A 13,727-nucleotide genomic window follows, 5' to 3' on the forward strand; every position below is an offset into this window, starting at 1 on the left:
AAAGATATGTCTGGTTCCCCACCCTGAGAAGAGTAGATCATGAAAAACTGTCCTTAAGAATTAGAAAATGTGTGATAGTCTCCTGGTAGAACAAACTAGCGTGCTCAGATATTTTACCACTTATTTTAAAAAGCACAGGAATGGTGTTATATAATTATGTTCAGGCTTTTCAGATTTCCAGTCTGGAATGCCTAATGAAGAAGTGTTCCTGTTCCAGCCTCCGCTGCTCTGTGTGTGTATGTGTGTGTGTGTGTGTGTGATCCTTCAATTCTTCCTGCATTCTGATTTTGCATTTCTAACGAAGCTGAACTGACAAAGCGTGAAAGTGGTCTAAAAGGAAAAACAAAGAAAGTGACCCTGCATTCAGTGTGCCAAGACCAATCAATATTCCAGAAGCTCCGCTTTGCCCTCTCTTCTGATGTGTTTTTATTTTTTTCAGAGTTGGGCTCACAGTCTCCTCCCCTTTCCTTAAGTTACAGTGATAGTAAATTGCTGTATTCCAGAGCACATGCAGATTGTCAGTTTGCTCTGCCTCCCGCTCGCTCAGCTCTGCAGCTCTGTTGTATTTGCTGGGAAACCCCCACTTTATCTGCCACCACCGTGTTCTTAGGGTACTGAAGATCTGAAAAGGTGAGCCGATTGTTTAATTTCGTGGGGTTTTGAGTAGGAAGTCTTTATTTTTTTCACTCTCTGCCTTTGTATGCTACTTAATGTACTGATCCTTTTGGCTGTACCTATGCTCTTTCTTTATCGTGGTGTAAGTTGTAAAAGACAGATTAGCTGCATTAATCTTGGAAAGAAAAGTCACCATGAATAAATCTTTAAGAAAAAATAATTAATTGTTCTGAAAAAAACGCTGCTTGCACACAGTAGTCATGTCCAACCTGGATGTATTTACTAATTTAAATATTTAGCTCAGTCTCAGGATGTTTCCACTCTTCAAAAAAGCAAAACATACATAGCATTCTGTTAAAAATTAGACAGGATATTGCACCGAAGTGCCAATCTCGGAACATATGGTAGGAGCGGTGATCAAATCCCATCCAAATAAATTTGTTACAGTGAGGTATTTGCTGTAAAACATGCTGTTTGAAAACTCTGTATACTTTCAGTCTAATTTATTTAAAGTATTAGGCCACGAAATTTAATAGAAGTAAGATGTTATTCGGGCTATGTATAAACTGAGAGATTTCAATGGAAGCACCTAACTTTATCCATTTATTAATTTCTAATTTCTTCACAAAAACATGCCAGTGTATTGACAAAGACTTCAGAAAATGGGAAAATCCTTTGTGCAGGATCCATTTTTGAATAAATTCATACCAAGCAGCCACTAAAAAAAAAAAACAAACCCCCAAAAAACCCTAATTAAAAATAATGTTCTAATCAAGGACTTTAATATTAAAACATTTTAAGGTTGATTCAGTGTGTGATTTCTTACAATCAGGTTAGATCCCCATAATCGCTGTCAGGCCAAGTAAGCATTATTTTGCAATGTGAATTTCTGTTGCAGTCTGAAGTGACAAGCTAAGTGGGATATAACTTCTGATGTTTTACAGATGTGCTCTGAATAGTTCATACACTTCAAAGATGAACATTATCAACATAAAACTCTCAAAAGCATATCTTCTAAATAGTGGTTCAGGGATAAATAAACTGTTCCTGCTGCGTTTTTCCACGTCAAAACCAGGAATTCAGCCAATGCATTCAATCATTTAAAAACATCTGAAATGCAGAACATTTTAAATGTACCAGTTCAAGCAAAATATTTCTCTCCAATGAGTAATGTGAAGGTGAGCTGGATTTTTTTCAGCTAATACGGGCCTGCTAAACAGATGAAAAGCAAGCCTGACATGCAGTTTCAAACATTATACCAACTTACACTCCTATGAATTTTACTAAATTCACATTTTTAAAAAGTTAGTCCTGGGTTTTATGGCATGACAACAATGCAGATTAATTTCTGAAGACCCAAGACATGTTTGATCAATACATATAATCCTTCTTTCAGAGTTCTTTAGCAGTCATTGAGGTTATCTATCAAAAACTGCAATCAACAACTTAGATACTATAAATAGTACAAGTTTCACTGAAACATGAAGAATACTTGCTTCCATATGGCTAATAATTTCTCTGAAAATCTTACTGCAATATGTGGTATTTCTTGTCTTCCAGGTTTCTCCAGTACCTCCCACGGAAAAGAGTCTTCCACTTTTCTGAAGGGATATTGGCAAAAGTTAATTATAGGAGAAAAGTTTCAGCAAGATAGATGACTAAAGGTAACGGAGAAGACCCAAAAACTGGAAGTAGGATGGAACGCATTCAACAAGGTGTCCGGAAACGTACCCTTTTGGCAAAAAAAAAAGTGCAGAGCATAACAAAGGATGATGTTAAAAGTTATTTATTGAGGAATGCCTTTGTGCTCTTCACCGTTGTTGCTGTGATTCTTGGTGAGTAATTTGTTCAGTACGAATAATCTGTTCTCCAGTGCATTTGACAATGACGATTTGCCTGGGCAATTTGCATTACAAATGAGATCTCAAATTCTTCTGCACTGATAAGAATGTTCTGGCTTTGAGAGTTTTGGCTTTGACAGCTGCATGTTGAAGTTTAAGGAAGAACCACTTTAACTATTCTAGTTTGCCTAAGGAGAATTTGGGTGGAAAAAAATAAGTTGGTTTATGTCTTCTTCCCTTAAAGAATTATAGACAGTAAAGGAATTGAATGTTTTCAATGAAATCTTTTTCTACCAAAGTAAGCTGCTGCAAAATGCTCAGTATGTAACTTATTTACCTAATCTACCAAAAAATAACACCTTGAAAATGACAAACAGAAGTCCTCAATGAATTAAATTAAGTGGCATTTCTAAGCAAAGATATATATTGGAGCCTCAGTGGTTTTGGTTTTCCCCATATAAATGCAAAACGAGCTTATGGTCTCTCAGTCACTCACAATCTTACACATGCATCTTTCAGATGCAATTGGGGCAACAATGGCAATGTTACTTGTTCAAAAGCTGCAAGATAGCACCTGAATACATGCCTTTTTAGAGTATACTGAGAGGAATCCAGAATGTCAAATAGCATTTAGATTTGGAATGCACCAAAATGTAAATTTAAAATATTGCCACACATTTAGAAAGAGAATCTTCTGAGAAAAATTTTTAAAACAAACTTTCTTTTATATAATTACAGTATCACTTTCAATAATTTTCTCTTAACTACAGATTTTCTAAATTACACCATATGTTTCATGAAATACCATTCTTTTAGTGTGAGCAAGAACATTATGGCTTAACTGTATCACTTTAAGTTTTATTTTCTAAGTAGTTGAAAATAAAAGTGAATCTGCTTATGAAAACCCAAATATCAGCACTTTAAAGGTTTATGTCCTGCTCCTGTGTAGGCCCTAATGTCCTTGTTAATGCTGTTCCGTATAAATTTCCTTGCTATTTTTCTATAACTTTTTCAGGAATTAAAATTTTAGGGCATTACCATTATTGTTGCTTAATGCCACTTCTGTAGTATTATTTTAAATTTATTTCAGTTTTGATGGTCCTTTTCTGGGAGACAGTAATATTAATTTACATATTGGTAAACTAAAGTAACAGAATTTCAGTCTGCTGATATTTATCAACAGTATTTGATCACAAGTGAATAAGTTAAGCATTTTATCTACAATGATCAGGAAGAACAGAACTCAATAAGCATGTTTTGAAACACTGCCCATCCTCAAGTGAATGCAGTTTTATTGACAGTTACCTGTCAATACTGCACAAGACCAGTGTGCTCTTGCAATTTCTTAACTGTCATCTAATTCCAATGTGACTCCCATAAATCTGGCAAAGTGGGAGGAGAAATGTAGGCTGGACAACTGGTTTTACTGTTTTGTATGTTCCAATTAGTTTTAGATAACTAGTAACAAATGTCTGCCCACAGCTCCACTAGCACCTACAGCAGTGGCAAAGTATCAGTAAGGCTGGAACCCAAGTTGTAGAACTAATGAAAATGTGCAGACTTGGATGAGCCATCTGCTCCAATTCTGCTAATGAACCTATAGATGTATCTGGTGTAATATGTAGAAAAAAGTCTTCTCATTACTATCATGGAATACTTCAGGTTTTTTTCACATTTGTTATTTGTGGTGTAGTTTTACAGTACATATATATTAGAACAGGAAATTCACACTTGGTAGCTTATAAAAAGATTTTTCTGGAGAGTCTTTTGCTGTCATAGAAATATTCACAAGTAGGGAACAGTTGGCTGAAGAGTTTGGAGGTGGTTAAACTCCATCTGTCTAGTTTGGCAAGGACTAATCGTCATCACCTCTCAGTTGTATGGTGATCTGTGAAAAATCAGATGGATCCCTTTCCTGGCAGACGGCAATCAACATTGTGAAATTAACCTGCCAGTTAGCACCACTGGCTGTCTCATCAGAGATGCTTGCATGTGAGGGTAGTGTAGGTGGAAACCAAGCTATGCCCAGGCCAGGGTTGAATCATTTACAAGAAATGATGGAAATGCTCTCTGTAATCTAAAATAAACAGATTACATCAGTTATTAGGACTGTCAGTCCAGCAATTTTCATAAAGACTAAACTCAGGAAAACTAAAATTTTAGCTTTAAAGAGAGCAGTTTTTCTTCAGAAACATTTATTTCAGGCCTCTTTTGAGGTACTGACATGAAAAAGCCTATTTAATAGAGCATTTCCAACTGCTTTGCTGGGCAGGATTGATGCTGGTAGAGGTTAAGTGGTTAAGATAATCTCTCTTAGGCCCAGTTTCAGGACTGTAGTTTGTAATGGACACTTGAGTTTGCGTCTGTGGAGACTAGCACTTTGTTACAAAGTGGATAGCTGCAACATGCATTTGTTTGTGGTACATACTGATATTTTGCAAAGAGAGTAGAGATTTTCTGGCATTCACATGATAAGGAGAAATACAGCCATTCACCCCAACTTCTGCCGTTACTCTGATTCTGAAAGGAATTCTAATCTGAATAGCTTCTACAGTACAAGGCCAATTAATATTTGAAAGCCTAATAAAGTTGCAATATAATTCATGTTGAGAATTACTTGGTACTATTCTCCCTTTCCCCAAAACCTCATGAAAGGTCCTTCTGACTTCACATTCTGCATAGATAGGATCTATATCGCACATTGTCATTATCATTGTTGTTGCTATTTTTAGTGAAATTTAAACTGCTTTCAAGCTCTTTGAAAAACTTCAGGAAAAGCATGGTCAGTAGGTAAGTTATGAAGCAATTTTCGGATTCTTCTGGTACACCTAGAAATACTGATTTTCTGCAGTGGATCTTGGCAAGAACCCAAAACAGAGAACAGTTATGTGACGTGAATTTGGGAAGCAGACCGCTGGTAAATTCAGAGTGTCAGGATGACCGTGAGCAATTTAAGGTAGGCTAGGGGTCATGATGGCTCATGGAAAATCTGCAGGAAGTCTTACAAACTTTGAAGTGCTAGCCAAATTACTGGCAAAATCTCAGGCTGTGCCCTCTCTCCCACGCTACTTAGCTCCATCATCCTGTCCCCAAAATGCCTTCCTTTCAGATACCCTTCCTTCAGCGGACTGTCTTGATTCTCTACTTACCTCCCATTTTTAAGAAATGCCACAAGGAGTCCAGACTTTACTCTGGCAGGAGTCCTAAATACCAAAGAATCTCCTGTGGATTCTGAACTTGTACTGAAGGAAAGATCAAGGCACACAGAGCTGCTAAGCGGAGATCCTAAGAAGCTGTTCACAGAGAAATACTGTTTTAATTGAGGGAACAGGTAAAATAGAGGAAGGTTGGGGAGCAAGTACTATAAAACACAGTTTCTGCATAGTTATGAAGTCACTATAGCTCCAAATGTTTAGCTGAAATCCTTTGTACGCTGCCAAAGTCATACGCTGCAATTGTCCACTAGGACATTCAAGGGGAAAAGACATAGAACCAGTTCTGTTTTCTGGCTATCTGTCCACCTAAGGGAGCTCTGTCATTGAACCCAGTCTTCTGTAGTTGCAGGGGATCTCACAATAGAGATGAAATGTAGGCAGGCCCAAACATCTGTTCTACAACAGCATACACCATATAGATTCCAGAGATTCCAAAACTTTCCAACATCTTTAAAGAAAAACAGGACAAACTAGTCAGAAGTACAGGAAGAGGGCAGGAGAGGTGAAAGCATAGCCAATGTTCCTGTTTCCCTGAAAAAAAGCAAAGAGCTAAATAAAGACTGAAGATGGTTCTTCATAATACAGAAGGAAAAAAAACAAACACAAAACCCCTGAAACATCTGAACAGTGAAAAGCTGTGCAGAGTAGCAGATTCTCTTATATCAACACACTCCTTTAAACGAGTCCTAAGTACAAGTATGTAATATGCAGGTAGAATTCTGGCTAACACAAAAAACACCAGTCTCTTGTGTGTGGAAGTGACAACTTCTTTGCTATGGCAGATCCTCTGTGTCTACTGAAGATTGAGGCTGATGTACCCAGAGAAGGGTATTTGACCCCATTACACACTGACAATGAACACGATGACAAAGCCTAAGGCAGCTTTGGTAAAATTTGCATGAGAACAAAGAATAGATCCATCACTGTAGGGGAAACAGCTGTGGGAGGTGAGACCTGCATGAGAAACTATGTCAAAATGTAAAGAAAGAAATGTGATACCAGACAAAAGATGAAGACGTATACAAGTAAATCAAGATAGTTTGGGGACAGCGAAGGGTAGATTAATTCTATTTATGCTGATCGCAGATGCTGTCTCTGTGCCAGTGCTCCCCTAAATAACCTGCACAGCCAATTGCTTTCTCACCAAGTGACAAAACTATCCTAAGTAATATTCTGAAAAAAAATTGCTAACCAAAACCTTAATTCTTTTTTTAAGAAATCTTTATGATTTGGGGAAAAACAAGCAAACAAACAAAACATAAACAGACACTGTAAGATCCAGATAACTTTTAGAAATTCTAAAGGTGATCTTTTTCTAAAAGGAGAAAAAGTGAGAAATGTAGGGAACTTCAATTCTGCTACTAACTAACGGGTCTGACTGTGAATTGTGAACAGTGCACTAGTTTAGCAGTTACCATCAAAATAAAGCTATGTTTGTGTTTTATCATAATCTGAATTTCTTACTGTACAGTCTAGTGTAACTGCCATATATGACACAGGATAACGACAATAAATGTGGCTACTTTGTGAATCACAGTTGTGCATTCTGGAGACAGCAGCTGTGCATATATGCACATTAAAGGTATAAAATTTCCTTAATATAGACTCACTAACTTTTCATTTACTCTAAATTGTCATTCTACGATTCTGTGAATTCAGGGTGCTCAAAAGTGGTGCTCAAAAGTGTCTGAGTGGTCATAAAACAATCCAGAGAAACATGTTCGTCGCACTCTTCATACAGCTTGTGAAAAAGAGGGGGAGATTCTCAAATTCTCGCTAAAAATTAAATTTAAATTTATTTTTGTAATGCCACTTCTCACAAAGCAGATATCAAGCCTGTCCTGGGTGGAATGCAAGACGGTAACTGCATGAGACATTTAGGGTGTTTATGTGGTTTCTCAGAGATTTTACAAGAGAATTCCCTGAATGCCAGTAGAATACGGCAATCACACTATCGAAAGATGTGTTTCAACAGAAACAGTGGTCATCTCAAAGACCATAAAAATTTTTTGTGTGTTTATCATCAGAAGGGACTAAAAAGACATTTCTGCATTAAATGAACTAGTGTTAGGGTTGCCAGTCATTTCCACTTTTCAGTAGATAGTCACTGTAGTTACTATGGTGACTGCAAGGCAGTACAAAGTCATCAGCAAGGTGCCAATGATTTGTATGCTGAGGAAACGTTTAAGATTGTTAGATCCTTACTAGCACCATAGCTATTGTAAACCTAGAAGGAGTTGTCATCTGTACTGGAATGCTTTTGATTGGCCACAGTGAAGGTGTGGTGAAAATAGTACTATCTGTTCTTCATTAATTCTTAAAAATTTCATTTATGTTGCTTAAATTTCTCGCACAGCTTCTTGAAATCATAGAATCATAGAATAGTTAGGGCTGGAAAGGACCTTAAGATAATCTAGTTCCAACCCCCCTGCCATGGGCAGGGACACCTCACACTAAACCATGCCACCCAAGGCTCTGTCCAAACTGGCCTTGAGCACCACCAGGGATGCAGCAGTCACAGCTTCCTTGGGCAACCCATTCGAGTGCTTCACCACCCTTACAATAAAAAACTTCCTCCTTATATCCAATCTAAATTTCTCCTGTTTTAAGTTTTAACCCATTACCCCTTGTCCTACCACTACAGTTCCTAATGAAGAGTCCCTCCCCAGCATCCCTACAGGCCCCCTTCAGATACTGGAAGGCTGCTATGAGGTCTCCACGCAGCCTTCTCTTCTCCAGGCAGAACAGCCCCACCTTTCTCAGCCTGTCTTCATATGAGAGGTGCTCCAGTCCCCTGATCATCCTCGTGGCCCTCCTCTGGACTTGTTCCAACAGTTCCATGTCATCTTTATGTTGAGGACACCAGAACTGCACACAATACTCCAAGTGAGGTCTCACAAGAGCGGAGTAGAGGAGGAGGATCACCTCTAATCTGCTGGTCACGCTCCTTTTGATGCAGCCCGGGATATGGCTGGCTTTCTGGGCTGCAAGCACGCACTGAAACTGGCTCACATTCAGTTTCTCATTGACCAGCACCTCCTTCTCCACAGGGCTGCTCTGAATGTCTTGTTTGCCCAGCCTGTAGCTGTGTTTGGGATTGCTCCGACCCAGGTGTAGGACCTTGCCCTTGGCATGGTTAAACTTCATGAGGTTGGCATCAGCCCACCTCACAAGCGTGTCAAGGTCCCTCTGGATGTCATTCCTTCCCTCCAGCGTATCGATCAAACCACACAGCTTGGTGTCATTGGCAAACTTGCTGAGGTGCACTCAATCCTATTGTCCATGCCGCCAGTAAAGATCTAGAGCAAGACAGGTCCCAACAGCAAACCCTGAGAGACACCAGTTGTTACTGGTCTCCAGCTGGATATTAAAACTGAAAATAACCAAGCATCTAAAAGTTTTCAGGGGTTTTATGATACTGAAGAAAAAAAAAATTATAAAACACTTATGTTTTTATGTGAATTAACATGCATTTGGAAAATGATACAAAAAAAATCTGAAATTTAAGAGAAGTAAATAAAGAAATTAGATCTTCTGGATATTAGTAAGACTACTGAAGATGTAAGATATAAATGCTATAAAGATATAAATGGTAATTTACTGTAGCGCTGACTTCTAGATTAGCAGCTGAGAGATACTGACTTCTTTATTTTTCCATGCCTTGTTTAAAAAATCAGATATTCTGGTACAACCAGCTACATAAAATAACCCATGTAGTCACATTACGTGTGTATATCCTCTGTCTGTCCTCCAAATTTATTTTGTTTACTGTGCATTCCTTTCAAATATTTATTTCATTCAGATTTTCAGATTTTGAATCAAATTCTCAGATTACAATTTAGTAATCCCCTCACTACAAGAGAGACATTGAGGTGCTGGAGTGGGTGCAGAGAAAGGCAACAGAGCTGGTGAAGGGTCTGGAGCGCACGTGTGATGGGGAACGGCTGAGGGACCTGGGAGAGGTTTAGTCTGGAGAAGAAAAGGCTCAGGGAGGACCTTACTGCTCTGTACAACTGCCTGAAAGGAGGCTAGAGTGAGGTGGGGTTGGTCTCTTCTCCCCAGTAACAAGTCGTGGGACAAGAGGAAATGGCCTCAAGCTGCACCAGGGAGGTTTACTCTTGATATTAGGAAAAATTTATTCACCGAAAAGGTTTGTCAAGCATTGGAATAGGCTGTTCAGGGAAGCGGTTTGTGTCGCCATCCCTGGAGGTATTTAAAAGACATGTAGATGTGCACTTAGAGACATGGTTTAGTGATGGATTTGGCAGTGCTATGTTAATGGTTGGACTTGATAATCTTAAAGGTCTTTTCTGACCTAAACAATTCTATGATTCTTTGTGATTTAGGGTATTTTGTCATATATTTTTTTCTCAGCATATTATAGTTCAGTTCGACTGGAGCTTTGGAACAACAAAGCAATGCAAGTGAAACATTAAAAAAAAAGTAATAGTAAGGAGCTAAATGATATCTTCCTCAATACCAGTTTCTCCAGCTGTGTCATTCTTAGTATATGCTATGGTGTCTACAATGTATATTAGAAAATTAATAGGCTCCTGACCAAGGAGTTTTAAATTAGTCACTGATACAACAAAAATAAATTAATAAATGGTGTGGAATAGGGAAGAAAATATGCAAAATAGGTAAAGAACAAATGAAATTATTCTAACGGAGTTTTATTAAGAACTGGATTTTTATGTCAACCCATCAGACTTGAAGTTGTACTGGCACTGTTTGTACTTTTAATCCACAGGGTGAAACCATGGGTTGTGTAACTTTTAAAAATCCATACAAAATGAATCTACTTTGATGACAGATTTTATAAGGCATTTTTTTAACAACCAGGAAAATAATAGGTCTGGTGAACTGTACAGCAGTGAAAAGGAGAACAGTTAAAAGCAGGAAAAGAGGCAAAGATTATAAATGGAAATCAGCTTGACAGTTACAAAGTATGTGCTTGGTTTTCACCATTTATCTTGGCATAACTGTGAATTTATTTATTAAAGAAAAAGTTTTAAAACATGGGGCTGAAATGTTAAGTGTTATTTACACTGAAGCGTAAGATGATCCCGCACACTGGCTCTAGTAATTACTGTGGTTTTATCATTCACAAGGACCAAATTAAAAAAAAAAAAAAAATAAAATTGCCTTTGTATGGCAGGATTAATAACCAGGGAATTCCTGAGGATACTTACCAAAGGCAGTTGATAAATAATGCTACTGCATATATTTTGATGTCTTTTAAAATCATTTTTACTTGGGAATACATACATTAAACAAACATAGACATACCATCTAGTCTCTCAGACCCTAAAATGTAAGAAAATGAAGTGACATATGGAATCCAAATCTCAGAGCTGGGTGTCTTTCTAGGGCATGAGTGAAAGCTCTGAGACTCAGAAGACCCCAGAAGTCCACAAGCTAAGCATGCAACTGCCTAAAATTTGCCAGGAGAAAAATCAACAAAAAACCAGGTTTGCATTCCTATTCCCACTCCTGTCTGAGTAAGTCAGGACAATGCCAGATATTTTTACCCGGTCAAGATCCAGAAGCACAGGAGTGCTCACCTTGGAAATGGTGTCAGCAGTGCTTGAGGAATTGGCTCACTCTTTTCCTTTCAAAAGCCAAGTAACAGGAGGATGCAATTCCACAATTACTTTCAAAGTTCTGTCATCAGGCAGGAGGAAATGCAGTACTTCTAAAGGCAAATATGTATGCCAAGAGAGCAAAAGTTGGCAGGATGTTAAAACATGGCTAAAATGCTCATCTGTAACAGGGAACCCCTCTCAGGCTATGAAGTAATCCTTTCAGCAAGAATAAGGACTTGAGGCATCCAAAATCCAGGTAGTTTTCTGCACGTGTCAGTTATATTCAGTTTCTAGATCCCCAAGACTTCTGGAATTAGGCAAATAGATGTTTAACTCATGGCAATTCTGAGAAAACCACAAATAGAAAAAAGCGAGGGGTCTTCCAAAACAAACAAAGTGCCCATTAACTTTATAGATTTCCAGTAATAAGCTTTTTTTTATCTAGAGTGACTTTGCAGGTCACGGTTTGGACTCAGGTACTTATTATATGATTAAATATTGTTCCAGGTGCCAGTTTCCCTTTTCCATTTTTTGTGACCTTTAAGATAGGAAAATCCTGCCTCTCTGAATAACACTTAATGGTGAGAAGAGAGGTATTGTAAGCCTTATGGAAGCTACATTTAAATTAGTCCTGTATGCTACAATGAGTTAACTCACAAGAAGTCAGATGTGAGACCTCTTTTTAATCAACTGAAATAAAACACTGCTGAAAGTTTATGTGCTGAAAGAGGCTGTCTGACCAGAAAACTAAACAGATTGAAAGCTCAAGTTAAGAATAGTTTCACAGTTATATTGAAGCTTTTAGGGATGATGTGGCTACAGTAATAAAATCAAAGAGCTAGAGACTGAAAGCATCCTATCTTTTTAAAAAGATGATAGTATGATTCCAGGAATTTTAGTAATGAGCATAAATAAAGGATTGGGGTAATACTTACACCTGATATGACAAGCTTTGTATTCTACAACAGAAAATGCATGCTGTCAGTCTGTCCAGGTTGTTTTCATGTGTCAGCAGAATACTAGAGATAAAAGGTTCTTTAAAATCTTATAACAAAATCTGCTATGTGAATTATGTTGTATGACCCAAACAGTTCTGGCATAGGCATATCTTGATTCAACAAAATACTTAATGCTCAGTGGCAAACATCTCAGTTACAGATTTAGAGTATCAGCACTAGGCTAAATTAACAGGTGGTTTTGTAGGAATTAAAAGTTGGGCTATTTCCATAGACATGTGAATGCATAATTTGAATGCCCCATAGATAATAGTGTAAAGCTGCATATCAAGGAAGAGAAGCTTACAATGAACTGTTTTGTAGTGTATGTCTGAGGTGGATTTTAAATAAAGCAAATAAAGGCAATTATCAAGGTCTAACCCAAGGCTCTCTGTTAAACTACACTGGAATTTGTTCAGACCAGAGCTCTGTTTTCTGAGCATGTTCACACAAAGTTCTTGGCACTGAGGGATCTCAGTCTCATTGACCGTGATTCCTCAGTTTTACAATACTCTAAAAAAGAAAATAATACAGATGGGCAGCTGAAACTGTACTAGAGAAAAACAGAATTAGGTGCTGTTAAAGACTATGTCAGCTTCCAGTTGAGGAAAAACAGGGAAAAAAGAAATGTAGAGGCAAGACAGAAACTATTGAAACTTTAAGAGGGCAGCTCTCCTATTAGTGGGGAACTATTCTTTATGAGAGTAGAAGCATTAACATTAGTTAAGAAGGTGAAGCAGCAAAGTAAACCCAGGAATGAAAAAAAAACCAGTAACTTTATAAAGTACTAAGTAGCATCATAATTCTAAATAATACTTCACAAAATAGAATCTGGCATATATCGTGAATGTCTGATCTTTTACATATGTAATAAAAGAAAAATCCTGAATTTTGATGTAATTATTTATTTTGTGCGTTAAAATTAATTTTTTTTCTATAGCTTAGAGACTAATAAGAGTACAGAAATTATGAGTAGTTTGTCTTTTAATAAAGTCTTTTGTCTGAGGATGGAATCAGGAATAATGTCCCTATTCCACGAAGAATGGTCTGCTTCAGTGGAGCAGTGAAAACCCTACTTCATTCCAAACCCTCTACAATCCTTCAATTGCTTGTCTTATAAATAACAACAACAGAGAAATCAAAGATTAGAAATAAATACAGAAACAGTTCTAGGAAAACAGGGAAAAATAAGAAAAAATTGAAGGCAAAGAAAGAAGCAGAAGTTGGATTGAAGGCAAAGGAATAAGCAGAAGAGAATAGGCAGCTGCCCAGCTATAGTTATAAAGATGTTTCAGAAGTTCAGGCACCTGAAGAGTTAGACAGTGGAAGGCAGAGGCTTTGAGTGTCTTACTTCTGAGCTGTGAATTACGTGCCTATGTGTCTATGTTAATATAGCTTTAAATGCCCATAAAAGGTGTTAATATTATTAAATGCCTCTGGGTCTTTTGTAACTGTAAATGTAATTGTAACTCAATA

At 37.6% G+C, this 13,727-nt stretch overlaps 1 protein-coding gene across 2 annotated transcripts in view; it reads left to right on the forward strand.

The window, feature by feature from the left end:
- Positions 1-466: 466 nt before the first annotated feature.
- Positions 467-13,727, forward strand: part of SLC1A3 (solute carrier family 1 member 3) — a 59,888-nt gene continuing 46,627 nt past the window's right edge. The window contains exons 1-2 of one of the 2 annotated variants that reach the window (XM_057414295.1): positions 467-630; positions 2,176-2,450. In XM_057414295.1, the coding sequence (XP_057270278.1) occupies positions 2,270-2,450 (181 nt within the window). In that variant the 5' untranslated portion in view covers positions 467-630; positions 2,176-2,269. Of the gene's footprint in view, positions 631-1,620; positions 1,794-2,175; positions 2,451-13,727 lie in introns of those variants that run through there. The other variant, XM_057414296.1, reaches the window with a different exon arrangement.

Source organism: Pezoporus wallicus, unplaced genomic scaffold (assembly GCF_028554395.1).
Source record: "Pezoporus wallicus isolate ANWC-B61680 ecotype Strahan unplaced genomic scaffold, APGP_CSIRO_Pwel_v1 scaffold_8004, whole genome shotgun sequence".
Taxonomy (NCBI): Eukaryota; Metazoa; Chordata; class Aves; order Psittaciformes; family Psittacidae; genus Pezoporus; species Pezoporus wallicus.